The sequence below is a fragment of the Gorilla gorilla genome, chromosome 9 (genome assembly GCF_029281585.2).
Source record: "Gorilla gorilla gorilla isolate KB3781 chromosome 9, NHGRI_mGorGor1-v2.1_pri, whole genome shotgun sequence".
NCBI classification, from domain to species: Eukaryota; Metazoa; Chordata; class Mammalia; order Primates; family Hominidae; genus Gorilla; species Gorilla gorilla.
The window spans coordinates 111,154,751-111,168,978 of record NC_073233.2 but is presented as its reverse complement, the minus strand read 5'-3'; the positions used below and the strand labels follow the sequence as shown (position 1 = coordinate 111,168,978).

Genomic DNA, 14,228 nt, shown 5'->3' with positions numbered 1-14,228 from the left:
AACTAAAAACACAATTTACAGAAAAAGAGAAAAAGAACATGAGCACAAGTGCATGGTTACATTATTTCCAGTTAAACTGAATTAAAATTAAGAATAAAAAAATTAAGGGGCTGGGTGCCATGGCTTAGGCCTGTAATCCCAACATCCTGGGAGGGAGAGGCGGGCAGATGACTTGAGCTCACAAGTTCGAGACCAGCCTGGGAAAAATGGTGAAATCCCATCTCTACAAAAAGTACAAAAAGTAGCCGCCCATGGTGGTGTGTGCCTGTAGTCCCAGTATTTGGGAGGCTGAGGTGGGAGGATGGCTTTAGCTCAGGAGGCAGAGGTTGCAGTGAGCCGAGATCGCACTACTGCACTCCAACCTGGGCAATAGAGCAAGACTCTATCAAAAAAAGAAAAAAGAAAAGAAAAGAAAAGAAAGAGAAGAGAAGAGAAAAGAAAAGAAAAAGAAAAGGGGAGGGGAGGGAAGGGAAGGGAGAAAAAAATGAATAAATTAAGGCTTTCTGAATAGTTATTTTTTAAAAAAACTGTCAAAATCCAAAATTGAGCAAGTATTTTGGTATCTTTAAAATCCTTCATCTATTTTTGCTTTATCAGATCAAGAAATTTGGTCACTTTAATTCAATGACAATTTATTTCAATATACTTGAGTTTTGTTTAAAAATATTTTAATATCAAGGGGATATATAACAAGCAAAATCTCAAGTGAATAACTCTCTAAATGAATAACTACCTAATGAAGAAAAATTAATAAATGACAGTAGGCCATTAGATGGTTTAAGTCAACCATACCTCCCAAACATTAAATCCCATACACTCTAGTAAATAATTCTAATTAGAGTGAAACTACTAGGTCAGGATTGATATGACATTAGGACATCTTAAAGAGAATCTTATAGTTGAGATCAAGTCCACATTTCCAGGCATAGTGGTTTGTTTCAACTGCATCTTATCAGCAAGACATCTTCAGCATCAAGCAGGATGCACTAGAATTTCTTTTTTATTTATTTAATTATACTTTAAGTTCTAGGGTACATGTGCACAACGTGCAGGTTTGCTACATATGTATACATGTACCATGTTGGTATGCTGCACCCATTAACTCGTCATTTACATTAGGTATATCTCCTGATGCTATCCCTCCCCCATCCCCTCACCCCACGACAAGCCCTGGTGTGTGATGTTCCCCTTCTTGTGTCCAAGTGTTCTCATTGTTCAATTCCCACCTATGAGTGAGAACATGCAGTGTTTGGTTTTTTGTCCCCGTGATAGTTTGCTGAGAATGATGGTTTCCAGCTTCATCCATGTCCCTACAAAGGACATGAACTCATCATTTTTTATGGCTGCATAGTATTCCATGGTGTATATGTGCCACATTTTCTTAATCCAGTCTATCATTGATGGACATTTGGGTTGTTTCCAAGTCTTTGCTATTGTGAGTAGTGCCGCAATAAACATATGTGTGCATGTGTCTTTACAGCAGCATGATTTATAATTCTTTGGGTATATACCCAGTAATGGGATGGCTGGGTCAAATGGTATTTCTACTTCTAGATCCTTGAGGAATTGCCACACTGTCTTCCACAATGGTTGAACCAGTTTACAGTCCCACCAACAGTGTAAAAGTATTCCTATTTCTCCACATCCTCTCCAGCACCTGTTGTTTCCTGACTTTTTAATGATCGCCATTCTAACTGGTGTGAGATGGTATCTCATTGTGGTTTTGATTTGCATTTCTCTGATGGCCAGTGATGATGAGCATTTTTTCATGTGTCTGTTGGCTGCATAAATGTCTTCTTTTATCCTCTAGATCTAAGTTAAAGATTATTACCTGTAAATCTTAGTTTATTCCTCTGTATAACAGAATTGTTGTAAGCATTAAATGGCAGTATCTGTAAGGCACTTAACAAAAGGTGATCAGTAAAATAACTACCTGATATACAGTAAACTGATATACTATATAATAGTCATATCAAATTTACTTCCAAAACATTCCATAAACCCCATGAGCCTCAAAGAGACTAAGGAAGCAGTAAAAAATCTAAGTAATTCATTCCTTTTACTTCTACTTTACTATATTTATTTCTTTCAAATATGTTCAATGAAAAGTATAAAAGAAATGTTACCTTGTGAAGAGAAGTCATGCTTTAAGCTCAAAGCAGTTTATATAACATTGAACTTGGGCACTCACATATTGCTTGAGACTAAATCACTCATTTTCATGAATAATTTTATGCACATTCAACTGTATTTTCAGAAAACTCAAAGGATTAGATACAATTCTAGGAGTTTCAAAGTTATTTAAGCAGAAGAAAATTATCTCACTTATTAAGATTCACTTTAGTAGCCACAAGTTATAAAATTTCTAAACATCCAACCACAGAACTTCCACTTTTTCATATAAGAAAAATTAATCTTAGTAGAAAAAAATAGCAGAATCCCAATTAAATTATTTGCACACTAAATACAATCATGTGAGGTTAGTAATATTATACTTTAAAACATAATATATATCTGAATTTTACTCCATCAACAAACAAATTCATATGGAAATGGAGGCAAGGTGAGCGGCACAGACGCTAACTTTCAAGAAGTTTGCATGAAAACAATTTCTCCTCATATTCCACCATTTTTCTATGCCATTTCAAATCTAAGATATTAATTCCAAGAAGTAAGGGAAACAGTAAGAATATAGTATTCTAATTCCTGTGGATTCAGTTACCTACAGTCAACAGTGGTCTGAAAATATTAAATGGAAAACCGCAAAAACAAAGAACTCATAGATATTAAATTGCAAGCCATTCTGAGTAACATGATGAGATCATGTGCTGTCTGGCTCCATCCTGTCTGGGTCATCAATTGTCCCTTTGTCCAGTAGATCCATGCCATATATGCTACCTGTCCATTAATCACTTAGTAGCCATCTCAGTTATCAGATCAACAGATCACAAGAAGGGTGAGTACAGTACAATAAGATAGTTCGAGAGAGAGAGAGAGAGAGAGAGAGGTACCACATCATATAATTTTCATTACTATATATTGTTACAATTGTTCTATTTTACAATTGTTACAATTGTTCTATTTCACTATTGTTACAATTGTTCTATTTTACTATTAGTTATTATTGTTAATCTCTTACTGTGCCTAATTTATAAATTAAACTTTATCACAGATATATATCTGTAGATATAGATATGTATAGGATAACACCAAAGCCTACATATATTATGTTTCTTCCTATAGGGTTTGGTACTATCTACAGTCCTAGGCACCCATGCGGGGTGTCTTGGATTGTATCCCCCATAGATAAGAGATGACTACTGCACACGCTCCCAATCCTTCCTTCCAACCATTTTCTTTCTTTTATTATTATTATTATTTTTTTTTTTTTGAGATGGAATCTTGCTCTGTCACCCAATCTGGAATGCAGTGGCGTGATCTCAGCTCACTGCAACCTCCACCTCCTGGGTTCAAGCAATTCTCGTGCCTCAGTCTCCAGAGTAGGTGGGATTACAGGCACACCCCACCATGCCCAGCTAATTTTTGTATTTTCAGTAGAGATGGGGTTTCACCATGTTGGTCAGACTGATCTCAAATCCTGACCTCAGGTGATCCGCCTGCCTTGACTCCCAAAGTGCTGGGATTACAGGTGTGAGCCACCGCGCCCAGCTCCAACCATTTTCTGTATACTCACCCTATATAGTTGAAAATGAATACTCCAACAACTTCCATTATTTTGTACCTATTCTAAATTATAAAGTAAATGAAGAAACAATACATAGAGGTACTTAGATATAAAAATTGTTTTATTATAATCATAAGTTTTAGGGAACAAAATATACAATTTATCCTATAATCGTCTGAAATAGGTAACTGAAATAAAAACTTTTGATCTCTTGAAGAAAAAACAATGGAATAGCTAATAATATAAACTGAAAGGGCTAGACAGCTTTCTTTATCTGTTTTAGTTTGTTAACAGTCTAAATTTCCTGCTACAAAATAAGTCAATCATGTTTCTGTTCCAGATCAACTTGCTTTCAGTTCAATGTAATGTGAATATTAATAATCCTAGTCTCTCTCTATTTCAAGAGTCTACTGTTGCCATACTGCTGTCACCAACACAAGAGCAAATTCAGCATGAGAGAAACCTAGCAGGTAATTTAATGTTATGCTGACTGCTAAAAACCCTAAAAGCTTTCATTAAATATAAAATTGGTTCCATCCTAAGTAAGGTTATAGTGATAAATTTGAGAAATGTATCTCATTGCTATATGATTAATGTGCTTTCTGAATTTTTATTAATCACTGAAACTCTATGGAATGTTGAATTTAATATTACTCAAACAGAAATATGAATTTTCCAAAACAGATATTCCATCATCAATTAAAACGTCTTAAAAATAGCTTTTTAAAAATGATTTTCATATGTTCACAATAGAAAAGTATTATTCAAAGTAAGCAATGAAAAATCCCAATTGAGTACTAACTAAAATATTAATAAGCTTAAGCCTCTCAACATCTGTCCTAGTGAACAAAATGCTACCTTTTGCCTAATATATGCATTTTTAAAAGTTAAAGTTACTTCAAAGAAATAATCTCACTGCAGTCACTATAGTCCACTAATATATTAAATCATTTCATCCTTCCCAAATTACATTATAAAATATGACACAGGGGTTCAAATTTCATCAGTGAATATAGTGTATTACTAACGATAAAATGAGAATATATAAACTGAGATAAGACACATAGCTTAGAAACAAGCAACTAACTCCTAATAAGAAAAGCTACTAATATTTGAAATGAACAAGAAGGAAGTTTATATTCTCTTTTGCCATAAACAATTTTTAAGAATAATATTTATTTATAACATATCCACTTTCAAAAAAGATTTGGGGCAGCTTAAAATAACTGTAGCTCCATAACATTTTCATAAATCACAGCCCATTTCAGTGTAAAGGTCTTAGAAATAAAAATTTAAAAACCATTAAACACATTATTACAAGACTGACCAATAATGAAACTTTGTAGGCTTAATATATTGCCTAGAAAATAAAACAGATTAAAAGTACATTAAAACTACATTTAAAAAAACTACTCATACAAATCTAACAACCTAGAAATATAAATTAAGTAAATCCAATGATTAAAAAATAGAAGATAATAATTACAGCAAAATAGACTTGTTCTATATAAAGCAAAAGCTTATTTAAAATATCAAGAAAACAGATGACTATGACAAGGTAAGGGAGGAAGGTAGAAATAAACAACTTTAAAAACAATAAGATAACATTTATAAACCAGAGCTTGGTAAAAATTAAAAGACTGATAACATCCTGGGTTGATAAGGTGCAACAAAGGAGATAAAGATATACCTTTATTATTATGTGGGTAGAGATGTTAACTGGTAAAAAGCTTTTCAGAAAGCAATCTGCTAATATTCAATAAGATTTATAAAGCAATCCTTGGACCAGCAATTATACTTACAGAAATTTACTGAATAGAAATACTTATAATATACATAAAAATAAGTGTACCATATAGGATATTCACTATAGTCATGTATAAGAACAAAAAATGTATAAACAATCTAATATTCACTGAGAGTAGTAGATAAAGTAGTACATGGTCATATTATAAAATACCACACAGTCACTAAAAATAATGAAGTTAACATGTTTATATTCATGGAAAGATCTTCAGGCCTTACTACAAAAAGAAGAGAGAAATTATGGAACAAAATACATAGCAAGAAAAATTTAAAAATTATATCTACATATTTGTACTTATGAATATAAAGAGATAGGAAATGGATGATAAGGAACAAATCAAACCTTGAACTGGTTTACTCTGATGAAGGAATAAGGGATGGAAATAGTTAAATGGATCTTTAAGGTTTCCTTTCTATATAGTTCCATTAAGCTTGAAACTCTAAAAATATTTTAAAGTTTTGTTTGTATAATGAAAAAGTTTTAAGTATTGCATGAGATAATACATTATACAATGTTAGACAAAACAGGATATCTATAACTAACGAAACTATCACTATGAAGGTTATCTTCATAATTAGGATCATAACATTTTAGTAACAAAATGGCTTTGAGATCATTTGCTTATAATTTCCCATTTTACACAAGGTAAAATCGAGGCTTAAAAAGTGAGGTTTGGATTATAGTCAAGTGCAAAATCTTTACAAGGAAAATATACAGCGTGGAAGGCAAGATGACCTACTAGATGCAACCAGGTGGAACAGCTCCCACTGAGGGGCCAAGAAGACTGGCGGGCCCTAACAGATCTTCAGAGGGAAAGCACCAAGAGTGATACAGGGAAGACACAGAAGCTCAGTTGAAGGAGGAGAAAGCTGGGAACCCCACCCAGAGCTACTGCACACATGGACTTGTTCCTGGCCCTCAGTGGCTCCAGGGACTGAGTTGAACTGGCAAGATGCAACCTTTTCTCGCCACAGGCCTCTGGAACCCAGGCAGGAAAAGACCCCTCGACCACCAGACACTTGGCGTTGGCAGGGAGAGGGGCTTAGAGAAGTGGTAGGGGCAGCAAGCCAGCTGATGTGGAGCCCAGGGGGTCTGGTACCAGAGTATGTGCAGCAGAGCTGGCCAGGGACGGCCATTCCCGGCTCAACTTGCTCCCATTGGAGACTTCAGCTCTAAGGGAACTGTTTGTCCTGAACTCTGCAGGGCAGTCTTGCCCATTAGACTAGCTGTTTTAACCTGAGCACCCCTTGGTCTGCTGGCATCTCCGGAAGCCCCAATCTGGCCACGCCTGCTTGCAGGGCAGCCTCAGGTGCCCAGGGGACCTGCATTGGCAGACTGTGCCTGACTGGCAGAGACTCCAGCAGAGCTGTCTCCCCAGCTATGCACCAGCCCATGCGCTCCCTCCCCACACTCCAGCTCCCCCACGATCCACAGCAACTCTACACATCTTTGCGGTGCATGTATGCATAGCCAGCTTTTGCTTTCCTTGCCATACCAGCATGTGAAAGTGCAGTCTGCCCAACCTCCCACCACCCACCACCATTGCAAAAAGAGCCTTGGCAGGCAGAGAACCAGCTGGCCCCACCCCCGCTAGTGGCTGACTTTTGTGCTAAGACTGCCACTGGAATGGAACTAAGTGCAGAGAAGAGAAGATGCTCCCCAGACCTGAGTGACCACTCCTGCTTGCAGGGGCACAGAGAAGGCACTCACCTGCACCCACAGGGGCCCTGCCCTCGAGCCAACACCACCTGCAGTGTGATCATGCACACAGTCATCAGCAGGGGCCCCACATGCCCTCCCCGCAGCTGTGCTGCCTCCCCCACCTTGGTTAATGCAAGCAGAAAGGCAGGCACTCTGGGACCATTTAGTACCCTGACACAGCTGCTGCTACCACTGCTGCTGGCACACGCAAACAGGGATGAATCCCACTGTAACCGCACTATGAAACACTTTAGGTAACACCACCTATCGCAGTGTAGTGACCAGCGGTCACAGAGCGCCTTGCCCCTCCCACCCCACCCACCCCGACTGCCCTACATGTGGATTCCCAACCACAGTGGATTCCTAACCCCAAGGAGCCAGAGATCAAAGTTGGGGCCCAATACGAGTCCCCCAGAGTTAGGGCACACAGTCCAGGAAATGGGAGATGCGCTGGCCCACTAAAATCTTCCAGAAACAAAAGCAGCTAACTAAATCCAGCTTAAACCTCAATCAAACATTCAATGTCATTAAATAGAATAAAAGGAAAAACAAAAAAATCATCGAAAGGTGAGAAACCTCAAAGACTGAAGATAGGTAGACCCAAAAAGATGAGAAAGAACCAGCCCAAGAAACCTGAAAGCTCAAAAGGCTAGAGTGCCTTCTTTCCTCCAAACAACTTCATCACCTTTCCAGCAAGCAACCACATTGAGATGGCTGAAATGACAGAAATAGAATTCATAATATGGATAAAGAAGATAATAGAATTCAAAATAAAGATCATTGAGCTACAGGAATACATTGAAAGGCAATCCAAGAAAGCTAAAAATCATGATAAAACAATGCAGGGACTGACAGACAACCTAGTCGGTATAGAGAAGAATATAACTCATCTGATACAGCTGAAAAACTTAACTACAAGAATTTTATAAGGAATCTAAATTATTAAGGGCAGAATAGATGAAGTGGAGGAAAGAATCTGAGAGCTTGAAGACTATCTTTCTTTTCTGTTTTTTTAAAATTTTACTTTAAGTTCTGGGATACTTGTGCTGAACGTGCAGGTTTATTACATAGTTATACATGTGCCGTGGTGGTTTGCTGCACCGATCAACCCATCATCTAGGTTTTAAGCCCTACCTGCATTAGGTATTTGTCCTAATGTTCTCACTCACTTTTTACCCCACCCCCCAACAGGCTCCAGTGTGTGATGTTCCCCTCTCTGCATCCATGTGTTCTCATTGTTCAACTCCTACCTACGTGTGAGAACATGTGGTGTTTGGTTTTCTGTTCCTGTGTTAGTTTGCTGAGAATGATGGTTTCCAGCTTCATCCACGTCCCTGCAAAGGACATGAATTCATCCTTTTTTTGTATCCTGAGACTTTGCTGAAGTTGCTTATTAGCTTAAGGAGCTTTTGGGCTGAGACGATGGGGTTTTCTAAATATACAATCATGTCATCTCCAAACAGAGACAATTTGACTTTCTCTCTTCCTATCTGAATACCCTTTATTTCTTTCTCTTGCCTCTTTGCCCTGGCCAGAACTTCCAGTACTATGTTGAACAGGAGTTGTGAGAGAGGGCATCCTTATCATGTGCTGGTTTTCAAAGGGAATGCTTCCAGCTTTTGCCCATTCAGTATGATATTGATATTGATTCACATTCGGTATGACATTGGCTGTGGGTCTGTCATAAATAGCTCTTATTATTTTGAGATACGTTCCATCAATACCTAGTTTATGAAGTTTTCAGCATGAAGGTGTGTTGAATTTTATTGGAGGCCTTTTCTGCATCTATTGAGATAATCATGTGGTTTTTCTCATTGGTTCTGTTCATGTCATGGATTATATTTATTGATCTGCATATGTTGAACCAGGGATGAAGCCAACTTGATTGTGGTGGATAAGCTTTTTGATGTGCTGCTGGATTCGGTTTGCCAATATTTTATTGAGGATTTTCTAATCAATGTTCATCAGCGATATTGGCCTGAAATTTTCTTTTTTTGTTGTGTTTCTGCCAGGTTGTGGTATCATGATGATCCTGGTTTCATAAAATGAGTTAGGTAGGGGTCCCTCTTTTTCTATTGCATGGAATAGTTTCAGAAGGAATGGTACCAACTCCTCTTTGTACCTCTGGTAGAATTTGGCTGTGAATCCATCTGACCCTGGGCTTTTTTTGGTTGGTAGGCTATTAATTACTGCCTCAATTTCAGAACTTGTTATTGGTCTATTCAGGGATTCGACTTCTTCTTGGTTTAGTCTTGGGAGGGTGTATGTGTCCAGGAATTTATCCATTTCTTCTAGATTTTCTAGTTTATTTGCGTAGAGGTGTTTATAGTATTCTCTGATGGTAGTTTGTATTTCTGTGGGATCAGTGGTGATATCTCCTTTATCATTTTTTATTGTGTCTATTTGATTCTTCTCTCTTTTCTTCTTTATTAGTCTTGCTAGCGGTCTACTTTGTTGATCTTTTCATAAAACCAGCTCCTGGATTCATTGATTTTTTTTAAGAGTTTTTCATGTCTCTATCTCCTTCAGTTCTGCTCTGATAGCTGTTTCTTGTCTTCTGCTAGCTTTTGAATGTGTTTGCTCTTGCTTCTCTAGTTCTTTTAATTGTGATGTTAGGGGGTTGATTTTAGATCTTTCCTACTTTCTCCTGTTGGCATTTAGTGCTATAACTTTCCCTCTAAACACTGCTCTAGCTGTGTTCCAGAGATTCTGGTACATTGTGTCTTTGTTCTCGTTGGTTTCAAATAACTTATTTATTTCTGCCTTAATTTTGTTATTTACCCACTAGTCATTCAGAAGCAGGTTGTTCAGTTTCCATGTAGTTGTGCAGTTTTGAGTGAGTTTCTTAATCCTTAGTTCTAATTTGATTGCACCGTGTTATGAGAGACTATTTGTTATGATTTCCGTTCTTTTCCATTTGCTGAGGAGTGTTTTACTTCCAATTATGTGGTCAATTTTAGAATAAGTGCGATGTGGTGCTGAGAAAAATGTATATTCTGTTGATTTGGAGTGGAGAGTTCTGTAGATGGGGTGGAGTTAGGTCCGCTTGGTCCAGAGCTGAGTTCGACTCCTGAATATCCTTGTTAATTTTCTGTCTCATTAATCTGTCTAATATTGACAGTGGGGTGTTAAACGCTCTCATTATTACTGTATGGGAGTCTAAGTCTCTTTGTAGGTCTCTAAGAACTTGCTTTATGAATCTGGGTGCTCCTGTACTGGGTGCATATATATTTAGCATAGTTAGCTCTTCTCGTTGCATAGATCCCTTTACCATATGCAATGCCCTTGTCTTTTTTGATCTTTGTTCATTTAAAGTCTGTTTTATCAGAGACTAGGATTGCAACCCCTGCTTTTTTTTTTTTTTTTTTGCTTTCCATTTGCTTGGTAAATATTCCTCCATCCCTTTATTTTGGGCCTATGTGTATCTCTGCATGTGAGATGGGTCTCCTGAATGCAGCACGCCGATGGGTGTTGACTCTATCCTATTTGCCAGTCTGTGTCTTTTAATTGGAGCATTTACTCCATTTACATTTAAGGTTAATATTATTATGTGTGAATTTGATCCTGTCATTATGATGCTGGTTATTTTGACTGTTAGTTGATGCAGTTTCTTCATAGTGTTGATGGTCTTTACAATTTGGTATGTTTTTGCAGTGGCTGGTACTGATTTTTCCTTTCCGTATTTAGTGCTTCCTTCAGGAGCTCTTGTAAGGCAGGCCTGGTGGTGACAAAATTTCTCAGCATTTGCTTGTCTGTAAAGGATTTTATTTCTCCTTCACTTATGAAGCTTAGTTTGGTGAGATATGAAATTCTGGGTTGAAAATTCTTTTCTTTAGGAATGTTGAATATTGGCCCCTACTCTCTTCTGGCTTGTAGGGTTTCTGCAGAGAGATACCCTGTTAGTCTGATGGGCTTCCCTTTGTGGGTAACCCGACCTTTCTCTCTGGCTGCCCTTAACATTTTTTCCTTCATTTCAACCTTGGTGAATCTGATGATTATGTGTCTTGGGGTTGCTCTTCTCAAGGAATATCTTTGCGGTGTTCTCTGTACTTCCTGAATTTGAATGTTAACCTGTCTTGCCAGGCTGGGGAAGTTCTCCTGGATAATATCCTGAAGACTGTTTTCTAACTTGGTTCCATTCTCCCCGTCACTTTCAGGTACACCAATCAAATGCAGATTTAGTCTTTTCACATAGTCCCATAATTCTTGGAGGCTTTGTTTGTTCCTTTTCATTCTTTTTTCTCTAATCTTGTCTTCATGCTTTATTTCATTAAGTTGATCTTCAATCTCTGATATCCTTTCTTCTGCTTAATCAATTCAGCTATTGATATTTGTGTATGCTTCACGAAGTTCTCGTGCTGTATTTTTCAGCTCCATCAGGTCATTTATGTTCTTCTCTAAACTGGTTATTCTAGTTAGCAATTCCTCTAACCTTTTTTCGAGGTTCTTAGCTTCCTTGCATTGGGTTGGAACATGCTCCTTTAGCTTGGAGGAGTCTGTTATCACCCACCTTCTGAAGCCTACTTCTGTCAATTCATCAAACTCATTCTCCGCCCAGTTTTGTTCCCTTGCTGGCAAGGAGTTGTGATCCTTTGGAGAAAAAGAGGCATTCTGGTTTTTGGAATTTTCAGTCTTTTTGCGCTGGTTTTTCCTCATCTTCGTGGATTTATCTACCTTTGGTCTTTGATCTTGGTGACCTTCGGATGGGGTTTTTGTATAGATGTCCTTTTTGTTGATGTTGATGCTATTCCTTTATGTTTGTTAGTTTTCCTTCTAACAGTCAGGCCCCTCTGCTGCAGGTCTGCTGGACTTTGCAGGAGGTCCACTCCTGACCCTGTTTGCCTGGGTATCACCAGCAGAGTCTGCAGAACAGCAAAGATTGCTGCCTGTTCTTTCCTCTGGAAGCTTCGTCCTAGAGGAGCATGCACCAGATGCCAGCTGGAGTGCTCCTGTATGAGATGTCTGTCGGCCCCTGCTGGGAGGTGTCTCCCAGTCAGGAGGCAAAGGGGTCAGGGACCCACTTGAGAAGGCAATCTGTCCCTTAGCAGAGCTCAAGCTCTGTGTTGGAGATCCAATGCTCTCTTCAGAGCCAGCAGGCGGGAATGTTTAAGTCTGCTGATGCTGCACCCACAGCTGCCCCTTCCCCCAGCTGCTCTGTCTCAGGGAGATGGGAGTTTTATCTATAAGCCCCTGACTGGGGGTGTTGCCTTTCTTTCAGAGATGCCCTGCCCAGAGAGCTTTTGAAGGATTTATTCTGTATCTCAAATAAAGATCCTCAACAAAATCACAAAAATTACTATCCTGTTCTAAAAATATATTAACTGTATATTTTTCAACACTTTCTAAGAAGCCTATATAACTGAACCATAATAATTCTATTTCTCTCAATTAATTGCCTTTACAAAGCTATTCTTCAACATTATGTCTTAAGCTATACCCATAGATTGCTATTTAAAAAAAAAAAAAAATTCTGGCCGGGCGTGGAGGCTCATATCTGTAATCCCAGCACTTTGGGAGGCTGAGGAGGGCAGATCACATGAGGCCAGGAGTTCGAGACACCCTGGTCAACATGGTGAATCCCTCTCTCTACTAAAAATACAAAAGTTAGCCAGGCATGGTGGTGCATGCCAGTAGTCCCAGTTACTTGGGAGGCTGAAGCAGGAGAATGACTTGAACCCAGGAGGCAGAGCTTGCAGTGAGCCAAGACTTCGCCACTGCACTCCAGCCTGGGCAACAGAGAGAGACTCTGTCTCCAAAAAAAAAAAAAAAAAATTCTAAGTACAAAAAGCCCTCTGCGTTTTCTAATATCTAAAATTTCTAAAATATTGTCCGATGTGTGTTCTCTTCTGGAACACATGTAATATGAAGACTTCTGTAAAAAATTTATTTCATAACTCAGGATCAAACACTAGTTTACCTCCTAATGCTCACAATGCAAAATAATTTTGTTCCTCAACCCCAGAGACATTGGACAATGTCCACAGACATTTTTTATTCTCACAATTGATGGGAAGGAATGCTGGAAGGCAGAGATGCTGCTAAACATCCTAAAATGCACAGAACAACATCCCACACACAAAGAATTATGTAGCCCAAAATGTCAGTTGCTGAGGATGAGAAAGTCTAGCTATATAATGAGATACATAATCCACTGTCATTATCTCTTTAGGTGACCACTGGAATATTTAGAACTAAGTCAGCTAACCCAGTGTTTGCTGTCCCTTCTTCACTTGTCATTTTTTTCCCCACTACAGCCAAGAATTGCTATAAGGCATTCCAGTTAAATGTTCTGGAAAAATACCAGAAATACCATTTTTAATACCTTTCCAGTAGGGAAAGAGTTATACTATAACTATAAATATTACGTTAAATCACAGAACAAGTAGTATTTTATATTTGAAAAATATGATGCTTCTTACCTTAAATAGACAACGACATATATATTCATATACCATATGTTGTAATGAGCTGATAAGTGACTGGATTCTCTGTTCTGTATTTTCAGACTCCTGTAGATTATAATTGGAAATTCATTAGGAAATTTATAAACATTTAAAAAGTACGCCTATAAATTGTTCCTCCAGATTCAAAGCTGATTCTGAAACAAGTAAGTATCTTTAACCATCAAATTCAAGGGACTAAACAAGTGCATTAAACTTGTATACTAATATAATATTAAAAAATGACACATCTTTCTTTAATGCATAGAGTTAAAGCTTTCAACAAATGAAAATTACAATCAATTCCCAATAATACAATATAAATTGAATTTTATCATATCAGTCTCCTATTGGCATTAAAATACTATCTACATCAATCTAGGTTAAGGCCATTTTAATTATTTATATTATAATTATCAATCCAGCCCCAAAACAATATGACAAGAATACCTTATAAAGAATTTTCTCATTCTCAATATGGGAACCTCAATGATCTTAAATCATGTGCTGCAGGATGAATAAGGATGAACAATAACTTTGAAATTGATGCTGTAAAAACTCACATAAAATTTTAGTTTTTGATCTGATATAATAA

The 14,228-nt window shown here is 37.8% G+C and overlaps 1 protein-coding gene across 2 annotated transcripts in view; it reads right to left on the bottom strand.

Annotated features, from left to right (window-relative positions):
• Positions 1-14,228, bottom strand: part of DYNC2H1 (dynein cytoplasmic 2 heavy chain 1) — a 371,095-nt gene that overhangs the window by 205,554 nt on the left and 151,313 nt on the right. For both annotated transcript variants that reach the window (XM_031016281.3, XM_031016282.3), the window contains one exon: positions 13,613-13,702. In XM_031016281.3, coding sequence (XP_030872141.3) covers positions 13,613-13,702 — 90 coding nt within the window. The remainder of the gene's footprint in view (positions 1-13,612; positions 13,703-14,228) is intronic.